This window comes from Sinocyclocheilus grahami, unplaced genomic scaffold (genome assembly GCF_001515645.1).
Source record: "Sinocyclocheilus grahami isolate Dianchi unplaced genomic scaffold, SAMN03320097.WGS_v1.1 scaffold399.1, whole genome shotgun sequence".
Classification (NCBI taxonomy): domain Eukaryota; kingdom Metazoa; phylum Chordata; class Actinopteri; order Cypriniformes; family Cyprinidae; genus Sinocyclocheilus; species Sinocyclocheilus grahami.
This window is the reverse complement of record NW_015505578.1, coordinates 454658-468282: the sequence shown is the minus strand read 5'-3', so window position 1 is coordinate 468282 and position 13625 is coordinate 454658. Positions and strand designations below refer to the sequence as shown.

Sequence of the window (13625 nt, the reverse complement as noted above, 5' to 3'; positions counted from 1 at the left end):
CCATTAAATGGTCCATGCGGTGAGGAAATCGTAGTTCTGTTCAAGGAGGACTGGCGGTCTTTGTGGTGGGGGAGAAATAGGATTTTGGACTGTCCAGGTAAGTCCTTGTCCTCTTTTGGTGATTTCCGGTGCTTGTTGGCTGTGGGACTTTCCTGAAGCTCCCTGAAACCCGCTTGCAAAGCCTGTTTGCTGGTCCGACCTGCAGGGTTACGGGGCCGGGCGGGGCCTGAGGTCGTCTGGGCTTTCGTTGGTAGTTTGGAGGCGGCTGTTAGGTTAGTGGGCTCTGATTGTCCTGAGGTGCTTGTCCTGAGAGTGGAGGCGCTGCGGATGGGTAATGAGCTGCGCGTGGCATCATGGGAATTGTAGTTGTTTGTGGTGACTAGGGGTTGATGAGAGCATAGTTCTGACACCTGAGGGATTTTCCTGCAGACATAGGATATACTTATAACAAACAAAATTCACAGGCAAAAGAACAAAAAAATCCATTCTTGCACAAATACATTTAAAAACAACTCATTTTGTAATTAAAGAAATTAAAGCAAAGAAATTAATATAAACTAATTAAAAAACATAATAATTATTATTAGCATTTAATAATAGTAGATTAATTAAATACATGTTTATTTTAAATCAAATATGTATTTATTTATTTTATTTATTAAACAATTTATTATACTGACAATACAGTTGTAATGAAAAATAAATACTAAAATGTAAAGAGATGAATTAAAGCATTAAAGAATTAATCAAGGAGACAACAGAGCAGTGGATTTATTGATTTATTTACTGTATATTGCTGCTGCCACACAGATCTAAAATAAACATGCGATTTATTTCCCAGCAGTTTACCTTCACAGACATAACCAACTGTTTTTTGTAACTTGTGTGTTTTTTAGTAGGTACGAGCTGTAATGGCGCAGCTCTATTCTGGAAAAGGGGGCAGGGAGCAGCAGCTCATTTGCATTTAAAGACACAGGCCCGAAAAACATTGTGTTTCTGCTTCCACTCAAAATAGACATTTTCAAAATTATATAATACATGATCTGTGGAGTATTTTGAGCTGAAACTCCACAGACACATTCTGGGGACACCAGAGTCTTATATTACATATTGTAAAAAGGGGTATAATATGTCTCCTTTAAACTACTGATAAATGTGTTAAACATACCTTCTGTGCACCTAGTTTCTTTGGCAGACTGTGGGAGGTTGATGCTGGTCTGCCATCCCCACCCCAGGACACCAGGCTGGAGTGAGTTTGGGAGAAAGAGGAGAGGATATTGGGTTTAGGGGGACATGAATTGTTTTTGGGGGGAGAGGCGTCGCAGGTCTTACGTTTCCTGCCAGGACCTTTATGCTCGTACCCAACAGCCCTTTGATTGAGCCCTGAGGCCCCTCCCTTATCAGACTCTGGGGAGGGAGAGGGGGAGATGTGGGCGGAGCTTTGCTTAATCAGCCCCTTCATTTCAGGTGGGTGTGTTCTGCTGCCAAGTGAGTGTGCGCCATTAAATGGTCCATGCGGTGAGGAAATCGTAGTTCTGTTCAAGGAGGACTGGCGGTCTTTGTGGTGGGGGAGAAATAGGATTTTGGACTGTCCAGGTAAGTCCTTGTCCTCTTTTGGTGATTTCCGGTGCTTGTTGGCTGTGGGACTTTCCTGAAGCTCCCTGAAACCCGCTTGCAAAGCCTGTTTGCTGGTCCGACCTGCAGGGTTACGGGGCCGGGCGGGGCCTGAGGTCGTCTGGGCTTTCGTTGGTAGTTTGGAGGCGGCTGTTAGGTTAGTGGGCTCTGATTGTCCTGAGGTGCTTGTCCTGAGAGTGGAGGCGCTGCGGATGGGTAATGAGCTGCGCGTGGCATCATGGGAATTGTAGGTGTTTGTGGTGTTTAGGGGTTGATGAGAGCATAGTTCTGACACCTGAGGGATTTTCCTGCAGACATAGGATATACTTATAACAAACAAAATTCACAGGCAAAAGAACAAAAAAATCCATTCTTGCACAAATACATTTAAAAACAACTCATTTTGTAATTAAAGAAATTAAAGCAAAGAAATTAATATAAACTAATTAAAAAACATAATAATTATTATTAGCATTTAATAATAGTAGATTAATTAAATACATGTTTATTTTAAATCAAATATGTATTTATTTATTTTATTTATTAAACAATTTATTATACTGACAATACAGTTGTAATGAAAAATAAATACTAAAATGTAAAGAGATGAATTAAAGCATTAAAGAATTAATCAGAAATTAGAAATGTTGCCTTGGACACCAAGTGAAATAAGTTGAAGTTGAAGTAATAAAATGTAAAAAATCTAAATAGAAATATAAGCAGCTCATTACTAAAAATGTAACTAAGATACTCGATATAAAAAAATTCTAATTCAAAAGCAAATTCAAAATATTAATTATTCCTATACTTTTTTTCAATACATTTGTTATGATGATCATATTTATAATAAAAAAATTACATTGCATTAGATAAGGAAAATACAAAAGTAGAAATATTTTTAATAGTGCTCTCAGACTTCTAGACCTCACTGCATTTCCTGCAATTAACTAAATGTTGAGAATACAGAAAATATAAGCCTTGTGAATGTCACAAGAGCTTCAGCTTGATGTAAAACATCTTACTTCCATAGATAAGTGCTGAGGTGCTGCTCCATCATAACACAGAAAGCTGACCGCAGGTGGAGCAATCTTCGGTCAAACGCTAACACACTGCGGCCAAGAACACGTGCCCCAAAGGTGCAAAGCTGGTAAGAACAGAGAGAGGAGACAAACATGGGTTAATTTTTGTTTTTTTGTTTAAAAAGTGCTTACATTTTGATATGAAGGAAAAAAAAAAAACTTACACCCAAGGGTTTAGGGTGCAAGGTGCTTCCTGGTAAATGAGCAAAGTCCTCACAGTTCTCCCCGTCACTCTCCTCACTGGACTCCGCCTGCGGCTCCTCAGAGCGCATCACCTCCTCCTTCATCTCTATAACACCCTCTGCTGAATTCATGGACCTGTAAACACACACATTCAGATAAATGTCCTGTCCAAGTATCACATAAGCTTGAAAGCTTCACTCTCCATTATTTAAAGGGAAATTTCACACAAAAATGAAAATTCTGTCATTAATTACTCACCCTCATGTCGCTCCAAACCTGTAGGACCATCGTTCATCTTCAGAACACAAATTAAGATATTTTTGAGGAAATCTATGCGCTTTCTGACTGACTTCAGCAACGCAACTGAAACATTCAAGGCCCAGAAAGGTAGTAAGGACATTGTAAAAATAGTCCATGTGACATCAGTGGTTCAACCTTAATTTTATGAAGCTATGAGAAAACATTTTATGTGCAAAGAAAACAAAAATAATGACTTCATTCAACAACAACTTCTCTTTCATGTTAGTCTTTGACAGGTGTTCATGAGTGTGGTCCTGCCGACTACTTTTCTGGGCCTTGCACTTGGTAGTTCCGTTGCTGTCAATGCAGGGTCAGAAAGCTCTCAGATTTCATCAAAAATATCTTAATTTGTGTTCTGAAGATGAACAAAGGTCTTAAGTTTGGAACGACGTGAGGGTCATTTTTGGGTGAACTATCCCTTTAAATCACAGAATGCAGAACTATAGACCTGAGAATAGAAGAGTTAGTTATTTGGCATTTGTAGTGCAGAGGCCCAATCTGAGACGCAGGGGTCTCATGGTGGGTAGAGCCTTCATCAGGAACCTCTCTGGGCAAAGGGGGGCGCTCTCGAGGCTTTGAGCTCATCTTCAGCTCCATTACAAGCTGGTCGAAAGGTTTCCGCCTTCCTACCACTTGCCGGCGCTGATGGATGGAATGAATCTGCAGCAGAGGAAACACCAGCAAGAGATTAATGCTTTGGTCCAAAATCGCTCAATTTTTTATGCTGGTGTACATGTTTCTGTATATTAAATATAAACACTCACATTACAGGTCAGCAGTCTGGTGCACAGTTTCTTTCTCTCAGGATCCATCACCCCACAATGCTTGTCCAAGTCACATTCTTTCTCTGAAATAAACAAATTGATTTCAACAAGGGAAAACATTTGAAACAAACAAAAAAAAAACCACTGTAGACAAGTATATTCAAAATGTTTATGGGAAAAGTAAAATTCTGGTTACAATATTTGAGGGATTTCTTTAAATACATTATTACTCTATGCATTAAATTCAAAAGTTAAGTAAAGACATTTATAATGTTACAAAAGATATGAATTTCAAAAACAATTTTTTTTTAAATTCATCAAAGAATCCTGAAAAAAATGTTTCATGGTTTCCACAAAAATATGAAGACAACTGTTTCAGCATTGATAATTATAAGAAATGTTTCTTGAGCAGCAAATCAGCATATTAGAATGATTTCTGAAGAATCATGTGACACTGAATACTGGAGTAATGGCTACTGAAAAGTCAGCTTTGCCATCACAGATTCATTTAAATGGACCATTTACAGATTCACAAGACTAAAACTAATGACACACTCTTAAAACACTTAATGGTCAAATAAAAAGGGGATTTAAAATTAATTGTAAGATTAATTTTAGACTGCCAGCAAAATCATTAATATTTGAAATATCATCCATGTTAATGTACAATATGCCTGAAATAATAACAAACCATTTTGTTCTCCATTATGAGTTGCATCAGTGACTTACTAAGGACATTATTGTAGGTTCTGCTGTACGTTCTTGGTCCATGCGGGTGAGTGTGTGAGTCCAAACTTTTCTGGATTGGTTTCATGACTGATGGGGCTGCTTTTTTTGGTGGCGTGGGCAAATGTAGAGGTGATGGAGGGGTTTCACGGGAAACTTTATCCACCTGCTGAAAACTGGAAAATAACATTTGAATGAAATGACACTGGAATAAACAGTGGATGCGTAAGCTCAAGTTAAACTGCATTTCACTCCTCCTTACCTGATTCCTTCACGATGTGGTTTGGAATGTCTCTGGTGGGGATAATGAGGTGGTGGGACTCGTGGGGGGCCAGCCCCCTGGTGCCTGCTGTCTTGAACCTCACAGAGACTTCCATGTTGAGAAGGAGGTCTCCCATGTTGGGGTCGGTTAGGAGAGCAGTTGGATGGCGTGTTGTAGAGCTCACTGAAGAGGCCATGACGACGCTCACAATGCTTCTCAAACGCCTGTGGCTTCACCACCTGCCCACAGTGGCTGCACACCACCAGGAAGAAGTCATCATGTGCTGGGCAGTGGCCATATATCGACATGTCTGTGAGGGCATGAAAAATGCTTTTATGTGTGGCAAGGGTTCACTCTGAATGTAAAATCTTTTCATTCATCATCGCAGTCTGACAATCATAAGCCTAACAAATGCCTCCTCACCCTCTTTCTTAAGAGTCATGGTTTCCATCCGTTTCTTCACATTTTTGCTGCACTCTTCCAGACAGGACCCTAAAACAGGCAGTGAAACAAACAGCCCAACAAAACATTAAATGAAGCACGACGCAAAGTCCATTCACACTGACGCTCCTCTCAAGTATCTTTTTTTTTTGCTGCACAAGGTCTGTGTATTAGCTTGGTTAGCTTCTATTCTGAAGTTGAGAAATTTCTCAACTTCTATTCTGAAGTTGAGAAATTTTAATAATTATGTTAATAACATAATTATTAAAACTACAATTAAAATGAAAAATATAAAAATTAAAACTAAATAAACATTCAAATAAATACTAGTATGTGCATCATACTAAAATAACACTGGTGAGAACAAATGCATTGTAAGCAATGCATTTACTGTGCATAGAGGTTGACTGAGTCAGATTAGGAGCTAGTAGGCGTGAAATGAAACCCGCATTTGTGAGTAGGACGGAAAAAAAAATGGTTGCCAAAAATAAACTTTAGTGATGAATTTTAACCACAAATGTGACATCCCTTTACATGTTGTTGGCCTACATTTTTTCCAGCAGTTTTTAGCAATTTTATTTTATAAAATTAAATTAAATATACTTTATAAAAACTCAATTATATTTGGTTTTATTATTTTAATATAATATTATTTGTAACTCATTTTAAGTCACATCCAGCTCCAGCTCTATCTTCAGCCTAACATCTTAAGGTGAGCTATTGGACTTCCAGGGTGGGCTGTATAATTGTGAAGGTGGTTGAAGTGAAATTCATGAGTCATGACAGGGTAATTCCTGTAGACCCTGGACTGTTCTCTTAAAAGTTTGTTGATGCCCCCTAGTTGGCCCTGGTCCCCCAGGTGAGAACCGCTTTACACACACCATCAAATGCCAAAGCAACAGTGCTTAATGTTCTCATTTCTAATGACCACAGGCAGCTCACTGCATTCATTAATACGGGACATTTCCTGTATTACATCAACCACATACATGAGAAATTACATAGAATTATTATTATTAATCCGTTGATAAGTAAAATAGATGGAGAGAGACCAACTCAGTGTGCTATATACAGATGTATTGTAAAAAAAAAACATTTTTTTTAAATAAAAAAAGTCAAAGGGGAGTTTGATGTGAAGATGCCTCTTGATTGCTGGCTATTGCATTGGGAAATATCAGCCCAGCGTTTCATAATGCTGTCACCGCATGATAATCTGATCATAATGAGATGTTCTCGCGGCGAACAGAACAATTATAAACCCGCGAGTGAGTAAATGGGTTCAGATGTGTATTTATCTTGATAGTTCTCTGGCCGGAGACTGGTCTCCACCTTCACTTCCCGTCGAGCTGGCTGTCAGATCGCCTAAGATGACATACTGAGCCGCATCTTTTGGCTTTAAAACTATAACCAACACGACAACGTACATAATGAGTTCAGGCACATTATAAGCTAATTTTCAAGACTGTATATGTTAGTAAAGCCAATATTAATCGGCTAAACGGAGCGCTAGGACCTGGGAGATTTTCCAAAAGTAGTGTGTGGGAGTGCAACCCATGCGGCGCTAGGACCCGGCGGGGCCTTTGTTTGGGTCGTGGTGCCGGGGTTTGCCCTCTTTAAACGAATCCATTTCCTGTGCTCGCTCGACGCGATTACAACCGAAAGTATCGAGAGCTCCACATGATTTTACTCACCCTCCGGCGTGGATACGTTCGCTCTGTCGATCCAAGCGGCCCAGCTTTGCCCTACAAAGTCAGCGATGGAAATCCGCCGATCTAGGGCAGCCATTACCGATTTAGCGCGTGCACGATCCGCCACCATCACGACGGGAGCGCACTGCGACGTCATCTTGCGCGCTCACGACGGATTACCTTCTAGCGATGGGAGGTCCGAATCAATTCTGCGAGTCGGTTCTTTTGAAATGTTCGTTCCAAAGAACCGGTTCACCCAAACAGATTAATCAGAGATGGTACACATTAATAATACATAAAAGCAATGTAAAATGTGCCAGATTTAGCCAGGGTGGCTAATCTTCATCTGTAGTCTATTAGCCTACATAAATTCAACATTTTTAAACTTGAAATCCGTATATATGTAGGCTACACAACTTTGCTTTGACCACAAGCATATTTTCTTTTCTTTTTTCTTATTTATTGGAGAAATAACAATGACTTTTTATATTTTTTAATTATTTGTATATTTTTTAATACCTCAAAAGGTAATATTTTTGACTTTCGACAAGACCGTTAAGACACCACATGAAGAGGCACAAAAATGTTATAGATATTGCCAAACTTCCTCAGTTCACAGCACATTAAGATAATTGTTTTATATTACAAGCTTTCTGAAATGAGGCATCAATGAGGTGTTAATGAGGCATCATCTAAACTGCAGGACGGACATTGGATGAATCCAGATTTAAAATTTCGGTTTCATTTTACTGACATAGCTATTTTTTTTACACAGGGGGTTTTGGATATCTCTTTCTCACTGCATAAATCAGAAAATACAACAGACAACAACAACAACAAAGATCCCTTTACAAATACCTTCAGAATATGGAATAAAAGTTTGGTGGATGTAGGCTACTAGAGATTTCTGGCTCAGTCAAAAATCAAGACTCAAATTTGAAACTGCCTTTAAAAATAATGCGTAATAAAAAAAAGAAGACATGTTAAAGAAACAAAATAGCCCAAATGTCAAAAATGGACAAAACATTAAAAAAAAAACAATGGTTTTGCCTGTAATGTCTTGCCTTTAAGTAAATCCCATCCGTCAAATTCTCGGTTCACTCCAAACGCTTTTACTATCAATATAGAGAAAGAAATGTCCGACTCAACAGAAGACTTGTTGAATCGAGACGCGCTCGGATCGATTCGCGAACAAATTGTTCAGTCTGTGAACGGATTCAACGATTCATTGAAAAGATCCGACTCAAAAGAACAATTCGTTCACGAATCGAACATCGCTTCAAGCTCGTGTTCGTGCACTTGAAACGCTGGAAATACCCAATTTTTTAAATATTACATCATAATCTGTAAATTCTGTAAAAAACAAACAAACCAAAAACAGCTAAAAGAAGATACATCCTTTTTTTTAATAAAAACATCCACACAATTCACCAACAGTTGTTGTTCACAATAGCAGGCTGACACTGTGAGCATTAAGATAATAAAGAGATTACATTTTGGCTAAGAATGTGCTTTGCCTTTGTAGCCTATTTAAGTCAATTAGAATTAGAAATTAATTTTCATCGGTCATTTACCAATTAGAAATTAGAAGAACACGTGGGCCAAAAAACAATATGCACAATAAAAACAAATCCTGATTATTTATTTAAGGCCTCCAGCGTTGTTAAACAAACAAAAACAGTCATTTTTATCATCAGTCGTGCCTGATATGATGTAAACATTTACTAAATATAGGCTAACTAAGTTATAAGGCACACAGTTCATATGGCCATTTCAACCACAAGAAGCACAGTGGAAAAGTTAGCTGAGATGATATTAACTAAAACTAACTAAACACAACAGCATCAGGGAACATCAGAACAGCAAATTCAAGTTATAAATCAAATTTAAAAAAGAATACTTCAGTAAACAGGAGTCAAAAACATTCAGTACATTTTGTTCATGTAACAAGGTCAAATGCCATGAGAAACATGACAGTAACAGTAAAGAGATGAAATGTAACTTTTTAATGATACAAACAGTTTATTTGCTAAGGTGCTCTTGTACCTTTTTTAGTATACAGCTTTGCTGTATTGTGTAAAATGCACATCTAAATTTGACCATATCCGAATATAATGGAGATATTCTATAGACGAGGACCTTTGGTGGATTTGTGACACAGGTCAAGTCAGGTAGATTCATAACATCAGTCGACCGGGTGCTATATAGCACCACTTTAATCCTGAAACAACACCTGCTTGATGAATGTGGATGTGACCTGCTGTTTAATTATGACTGTGGTGCTCCTGCTTGCTGATTGGCTGACTTGTGTAATGGCGTCTCCTTGTAAAGAAACCAGCAATTTCCTCCCCACAGGATAAGGTTGAGGAATCCAAAGATCTACAAAGATTCATTTGATTCACATGAATACCAACAAGGGTTAGCGGTAAAAATTTGTGGGAAAATAGGATAAATAAATCATAAGTAATTCTATTAAATGATCTATGTATAACATCATGGGTTTAGTATTTTCATATACCAAGGTGACCAGACGTACCACTTCCTGGGGACATGTTTAGCACAGGATGTGCTCCTCCGATTGATCGTTGTATGACATCAAAGTACTGCGAAAGCTATAGAGCAGAGCAGGCAGCTCCATGCTTTCAAATCGCTCTTGCGGTACTTTGATGTCATACAACGATCAATCGGAGGAGCACAAACAACCAACACCTGGTTATTTTACGCAATTTAGAAATCCTGTGCTGAACGTGCCGCCGGGAAGTGGCAGTCTGGTCACCTTATCATATACATTACAATCCTCTTACCACGGAGGAATTGAGGCGGCCCATTAAGGGGATGTGCCCAGCAGTGCAATTGTTTCCTGTTTTCTTACATATGTCATTTAGAGACACAAGTGTATTTGGCCTGGTTGACAATTTCACATCTGTGAGGCCTTTTCCCCATGCAGATGAACACACCAGCCAGAGAAAAGCGAAGATCCCAGTTAACAGTAGATCCTAAAGAGAGTAATACATGTATATTGAAATATATAAATTATTAAATGTATTATAAATAATATTATTATTGTTCTAATATGCCAGTCAAATGTTTGGAATAATTAAGATTCTTAATGTTTTTGAAGTCTTGCGTTTACCATGGCTGCACTTATATAATTAAAAATACCGGAAAAAACCCTCTAATGAAATGAAATATTAAGACAATTTAAAAGAACTGTTTTCTTTTTTTATTTTAATTTGACATTTAAATATTTTACATTTGAATATATTTTACTTCAGTCTTTAGTGTCACATGATCTTTCAGAAATAATTCTAATATTCTGATTTGATGCTCAAGAAACCTTTCTGATTATTATCAGTGTTGAAATCAGTTGAATATTTAATGTGGAAACGGTGATCACATTTTATCAGGATTAATTTTTTTGATGAATATTAAGTTCAAAAGAACTGCATTTATTTTCTTTTGTAACATTATTTCTTTCTTTATGGTCACTTTTGCTCAATTTAACGTGTTTTTGCTGAAAATACTAAAAGTATTAATATCTTCTTTTAATCTTATACCACAAATGTTTTAATGGTAGTGTATGACGGCTTCCATAAAAGATATTTAGCAACAAAAACTGTTTTCAACATTGATAAAAATAATCAAAGTTTCTAGAGGACCAAATTAGTACATTAGATTGATTTCTGAATAATCATATGACACTGAAGACTTAAGTAATTGCTGCTGAAAATCCAGCTTTGCCATCGCAGGAATAGTTTACAGAAAATAAGCATACAAGACTTCTTTCAGAAACATAAAAAAATCTTAATTATTCCACAAGTTTTATGTTAATAAATGTTATCTATGCACCAATGTTATATATTGAACACTCAAATGCCTTTACTTAATCCACAGGACACTTTGTTTGGAATAACAGTGGCAGCTGTTGTCAAAAAAAACCACCCCGTTTTTTCATTTACACACAAGTGGAACTCTTCACACCCACACGGTTCAGAAACAGCTCACAAAGTTCATACAACGAAGTAATGCTGAAATCCAGCATAATATTAAACAGGCTAATATAATGACTGCCAGGAAGTGTATAAATTAACCTATCAGACAAGCAGTGGCTGGCATTCATTTCCCACACAACGTCTGAGTCAGCCATTGAATATAAAAAGGGATATGAATTTAAAGGCATGCACAGACATAGTGGAGGTTTACGAACGCACACAGAACTCTTAAAATAGATACAGTGTTAACCTGAATCTATAGACACTCACAATGTTGGGGCCACGAGGAGATTCACGGTAGACGTGCTGGTAACCCAGATACAACACAAGAGTAGCTGTGCTGTACAGGAAAGCCAGAACTCCAATAGCTACAAAAAACTCAGCGGAAGATGAATAATCTCCAGTCAGTTGTTTGGTTTTAGACACTGTTCCGTTGACTTCGCAGTCTGGGACACTGTAACTCTGGGTATTCAGCCTTTGTAACAAAGAATAATAAAAAAGGAAATTCTGAAAAATATATTTATTAAAAACAATGCGTTTCATATGTAGGTGTTAATCATATTGTTTACCTAAACGGATAGCTGAAGTTTACATTTATTTCTTTGCTGGCACTGTACTTGCACTGGATGTTGAAACTGGTAGAGCCAGAATAACCCCCAGTTGTAGCAAAAGCAAAAATAGCAAATATCTGTAAAGACAGTTAGTGAAAACATAGAGGTGGAATGAATGAATGAATGTTTAAAGGAATAATATAGTAAAAACTGAAAACAAAGGAAGCGTGCACATAATTAAGCAGAACTAAACCATGCAGCATATGAAGAAATGCGAATCATTTTCAAATAGTCTGAATCTTCATTAAAAGCCTTACAGTGCATTCTGCTTCCTCTTTTTAATGGTATCTTTTTCAAAAGAGAAACGCTTATTGTGGGTTTTAAACGCCTTAACATCTGTATTATGGTAATATCTGGTGCTTACCTTAAATAAAGAGAATGATAGCGGCATGGTACATAATTTGTGACTTCAGTTATGAGAATAATGTTGTCAGTTTTTTCTAATAACTTTTAATGTACCTACACAGAGTAGCTTAAAATCATAAGTACATTAACTGAAAAGCACGTACCCATTCCAGGACACGTATAAATCCCAGAGGCTCTTTCAGAGGGCTGAGATCGAACAGAAACCCGCTCATCATGCTCTGCAAATAAAAAAGCATCAGTAGCGCTCCATCAAACAACCGTTACAACTGTCGGGAAATGGTGCGATAGCCATGCGAGGTTCTCGAAAACTCTTTTCTCACCAGTTTCATCATATCTAAAAAAAAGTTGCATGTTTAGTTTGAGCGAATTGCAGTGTGTAAACCATGAAGTGCTGAGAGTTTTGCTGCACTGAAGAAAAAGGAAGATTGAGAAAGATTACCTTGTCTAGTCCCCAGACAAAAAACTGCTATCAGACAAAATTGCCAAAGTTCCTTTCCCTTTTCTTGTGTCTGCGACATGGTTTAGACCACGTGATTCGTGACGCGCTACAATCACCCAGACAAACTGACTGAGGCATGGGCGAGCTCAAGGAAAAAAATTACTATAAAACTTTCCGATACCTCGAGAGCATTTTGAAAGCATAAGGAACCATCTGTATGGTATTTTGATGTCATACACCGATCGGTCTGCACACGCAAACAAAGCCAAAACCTAGATATTTTAGGCAATATAGAAATCCTGGCCAGGACGCGTCCTGGGAAAATGGCATGTATGGTCACCCTAGTCAATGGTTACCGTCAACTGTTTGGTTACCAGCATTCTTCAAAGCAGGAGTTTTGTGTTCAACATTTACATTTACATTTAGTCATTTACCAGACGACATACAAATGAGGACAATGGAAGCAATCAAAATCAACAATTTTATAAAAGTATAACAATATATATATATATTCAGAAGAAAGAAGCTTATACAGGTTTGAAGAGTGAATCACTTATTACAGAATTTTCATTTCTAGGTGAACGTTCCCTTGTTTCCCATGTTGTGTAAAGCAATGTTGAGTGAACATCATTAACATACAAATAGGATGGCCTTAAATTCACAACTGATGGTGAAAAAGAACAGTGTGTATTTGGGAGTTTCTTGTCAGTAAAGCTAAAAGCTTTTTTGTTTTTATCTTAACTTTGAAAAGTTGCCTAGCTCTCAATGGATAGGAGGTGCCCAGACAGTCACTACTGAGGAATTCAGGTCACACCATCTTTACTTGTGTGACAGGTTTTTCCACCTATGCAGAATTGTACTATGCACTGCACAGTTAAAAAGGCATTACTGTAGTCACATTGGGCTGACATTTAGAATTATAATCTTCCTTGCAAAAGCAATGACGTCCATACTTCACTTCTTTAGTGAATAGCAAAATGTTATCCGCTAATAGAAGAGACAGGATGATATGAATAGGAAGCACGTGGCTCTCGGCCAGCAGTGCAGATCAGAATTACAGAGAACTGATGGGAGTCACAATAAGCCTTTTTTTCTGTGTCACATGGTTTGGGATCATGGGATAGGCTATTCCATGCCAGAGCCTGCCATAATCACATGTA

General features: G+C 37.7%; 2 protein-coding genes across 4 annotated transcripts; both read right to left on the bottom strand.

Annotated features, from left to right (window-relative positions):
* Window positions 1-1099: 1099 nt before the first annotated feature.
* LOC107550490 (ataxin-7-like protein 2) lies at window positions 1100-7241 on the bottom strand. Of its 2 annotated transcripts, XM_016231779.1 has the most exons (10): window positions 7061-7241; window positions 5352-5420; window positions 4929-5238; window positions 4670-4842; window positions 3941-4023; window positions 3625-3836; window positions 2858-3011; window positions 2637-2758; window positions 1878-1922; window positions 1100-1847 (listed from the first exon to the last, which is right to left on the bottom strand). In XM_016231779.1, exons 1-10 carry the CDS (start codon window positions 7212-7214, stop codon window positions 1139-1141), a joined length of 2031 nt encoding a protein of 676 aa, XP_016087265.1. In that variant the 5' UTR covers window positions 7215-7241; the 3' UTR covers window positions 1100-1138. The 2 variants fall into 2 exon arrangements, with proteins under 2 accessions (XP_016087265.1, XP_016087264.1); XM_016231778.1 differs by having other exon boundaries at window positions 1100-1922; window positions 7061-7240.
* A 1216-nt stretch (window positions 7242-8457) lies between these two features.
* sypl2b (synaptophysin-like 2b) lies at window positions 8458-12545 on the bottom strand. Of its 2 annotated transcripts, none has more exons than XM_016231751.1 (6): window positions 12466-12545; window positions 12170-12244; window positions 11619-11737; window positions 11320-11524; window positions 9862-10053; window positions 8458-9436 (listed from the first exon to the last, which is right to left on the bottom strand). In XM_016231751.1, exons 2-6 carry the CDS (start codon window positions 12239-12241, stop codon window positions 9326-9328), a joined length of 699 nt encoding a protein of 232 aa, XP_016087237.1. In that variant the 5' UTR covers window positions 12242-12244; window positions 12466-12545; the 3' UTR covers window positions 8458-9325. The 2 variants fall into 2 exon arrangements, with proteins under 2 accessions (XP_016087237.1, XP_016087236.1); XM_016231750.1 differs by lacking the exon at window positions 12466-12545 and adding an exon at window positions 12347-12426.
* Window positions 12546-13625: the final 1080 nt, after the last annotated feature.

Coding starts and splice junctions, on each gene's coding strand:
- LOC107550490 (XM_016231778.1), bottom strand. CDS start 7,214: ATGACGTCGCAGTGCGCTCCCGTCGTGATGGTGGCGGATCGTGCACGC. Junction 4,843..4,928: donor CCACATCGTGAAGGAATCAG/GTAAGGAGGAGT, acceptor GTTATTTTCCAG/TTTTCAGCAGGTGGATAAAG. Junction 1,923..2,636: donor CTCAGCACTTATCTATGGAA/GTAAGATGTTTT, acceptor CTATGTCTGCAG/GAAAATCCCTCAGGTGTCAG.
- sypl2b (XM_016231750.1), bottom strand. Junction 11,738..12,169: donor TTATACGTGTCCTGGAATGG/GTACGTGCTTTT, acceptor CTGTCTTTACAG/ATATTTGCTATTTTTGCTTT. Junction 10,054..11,319: donor CTCCTCGTGGCCCCAACATT/GTGAGTGTCTAT, acceptor TACTCTCTTTAG/GATCTACTGTTAACTGGGAT.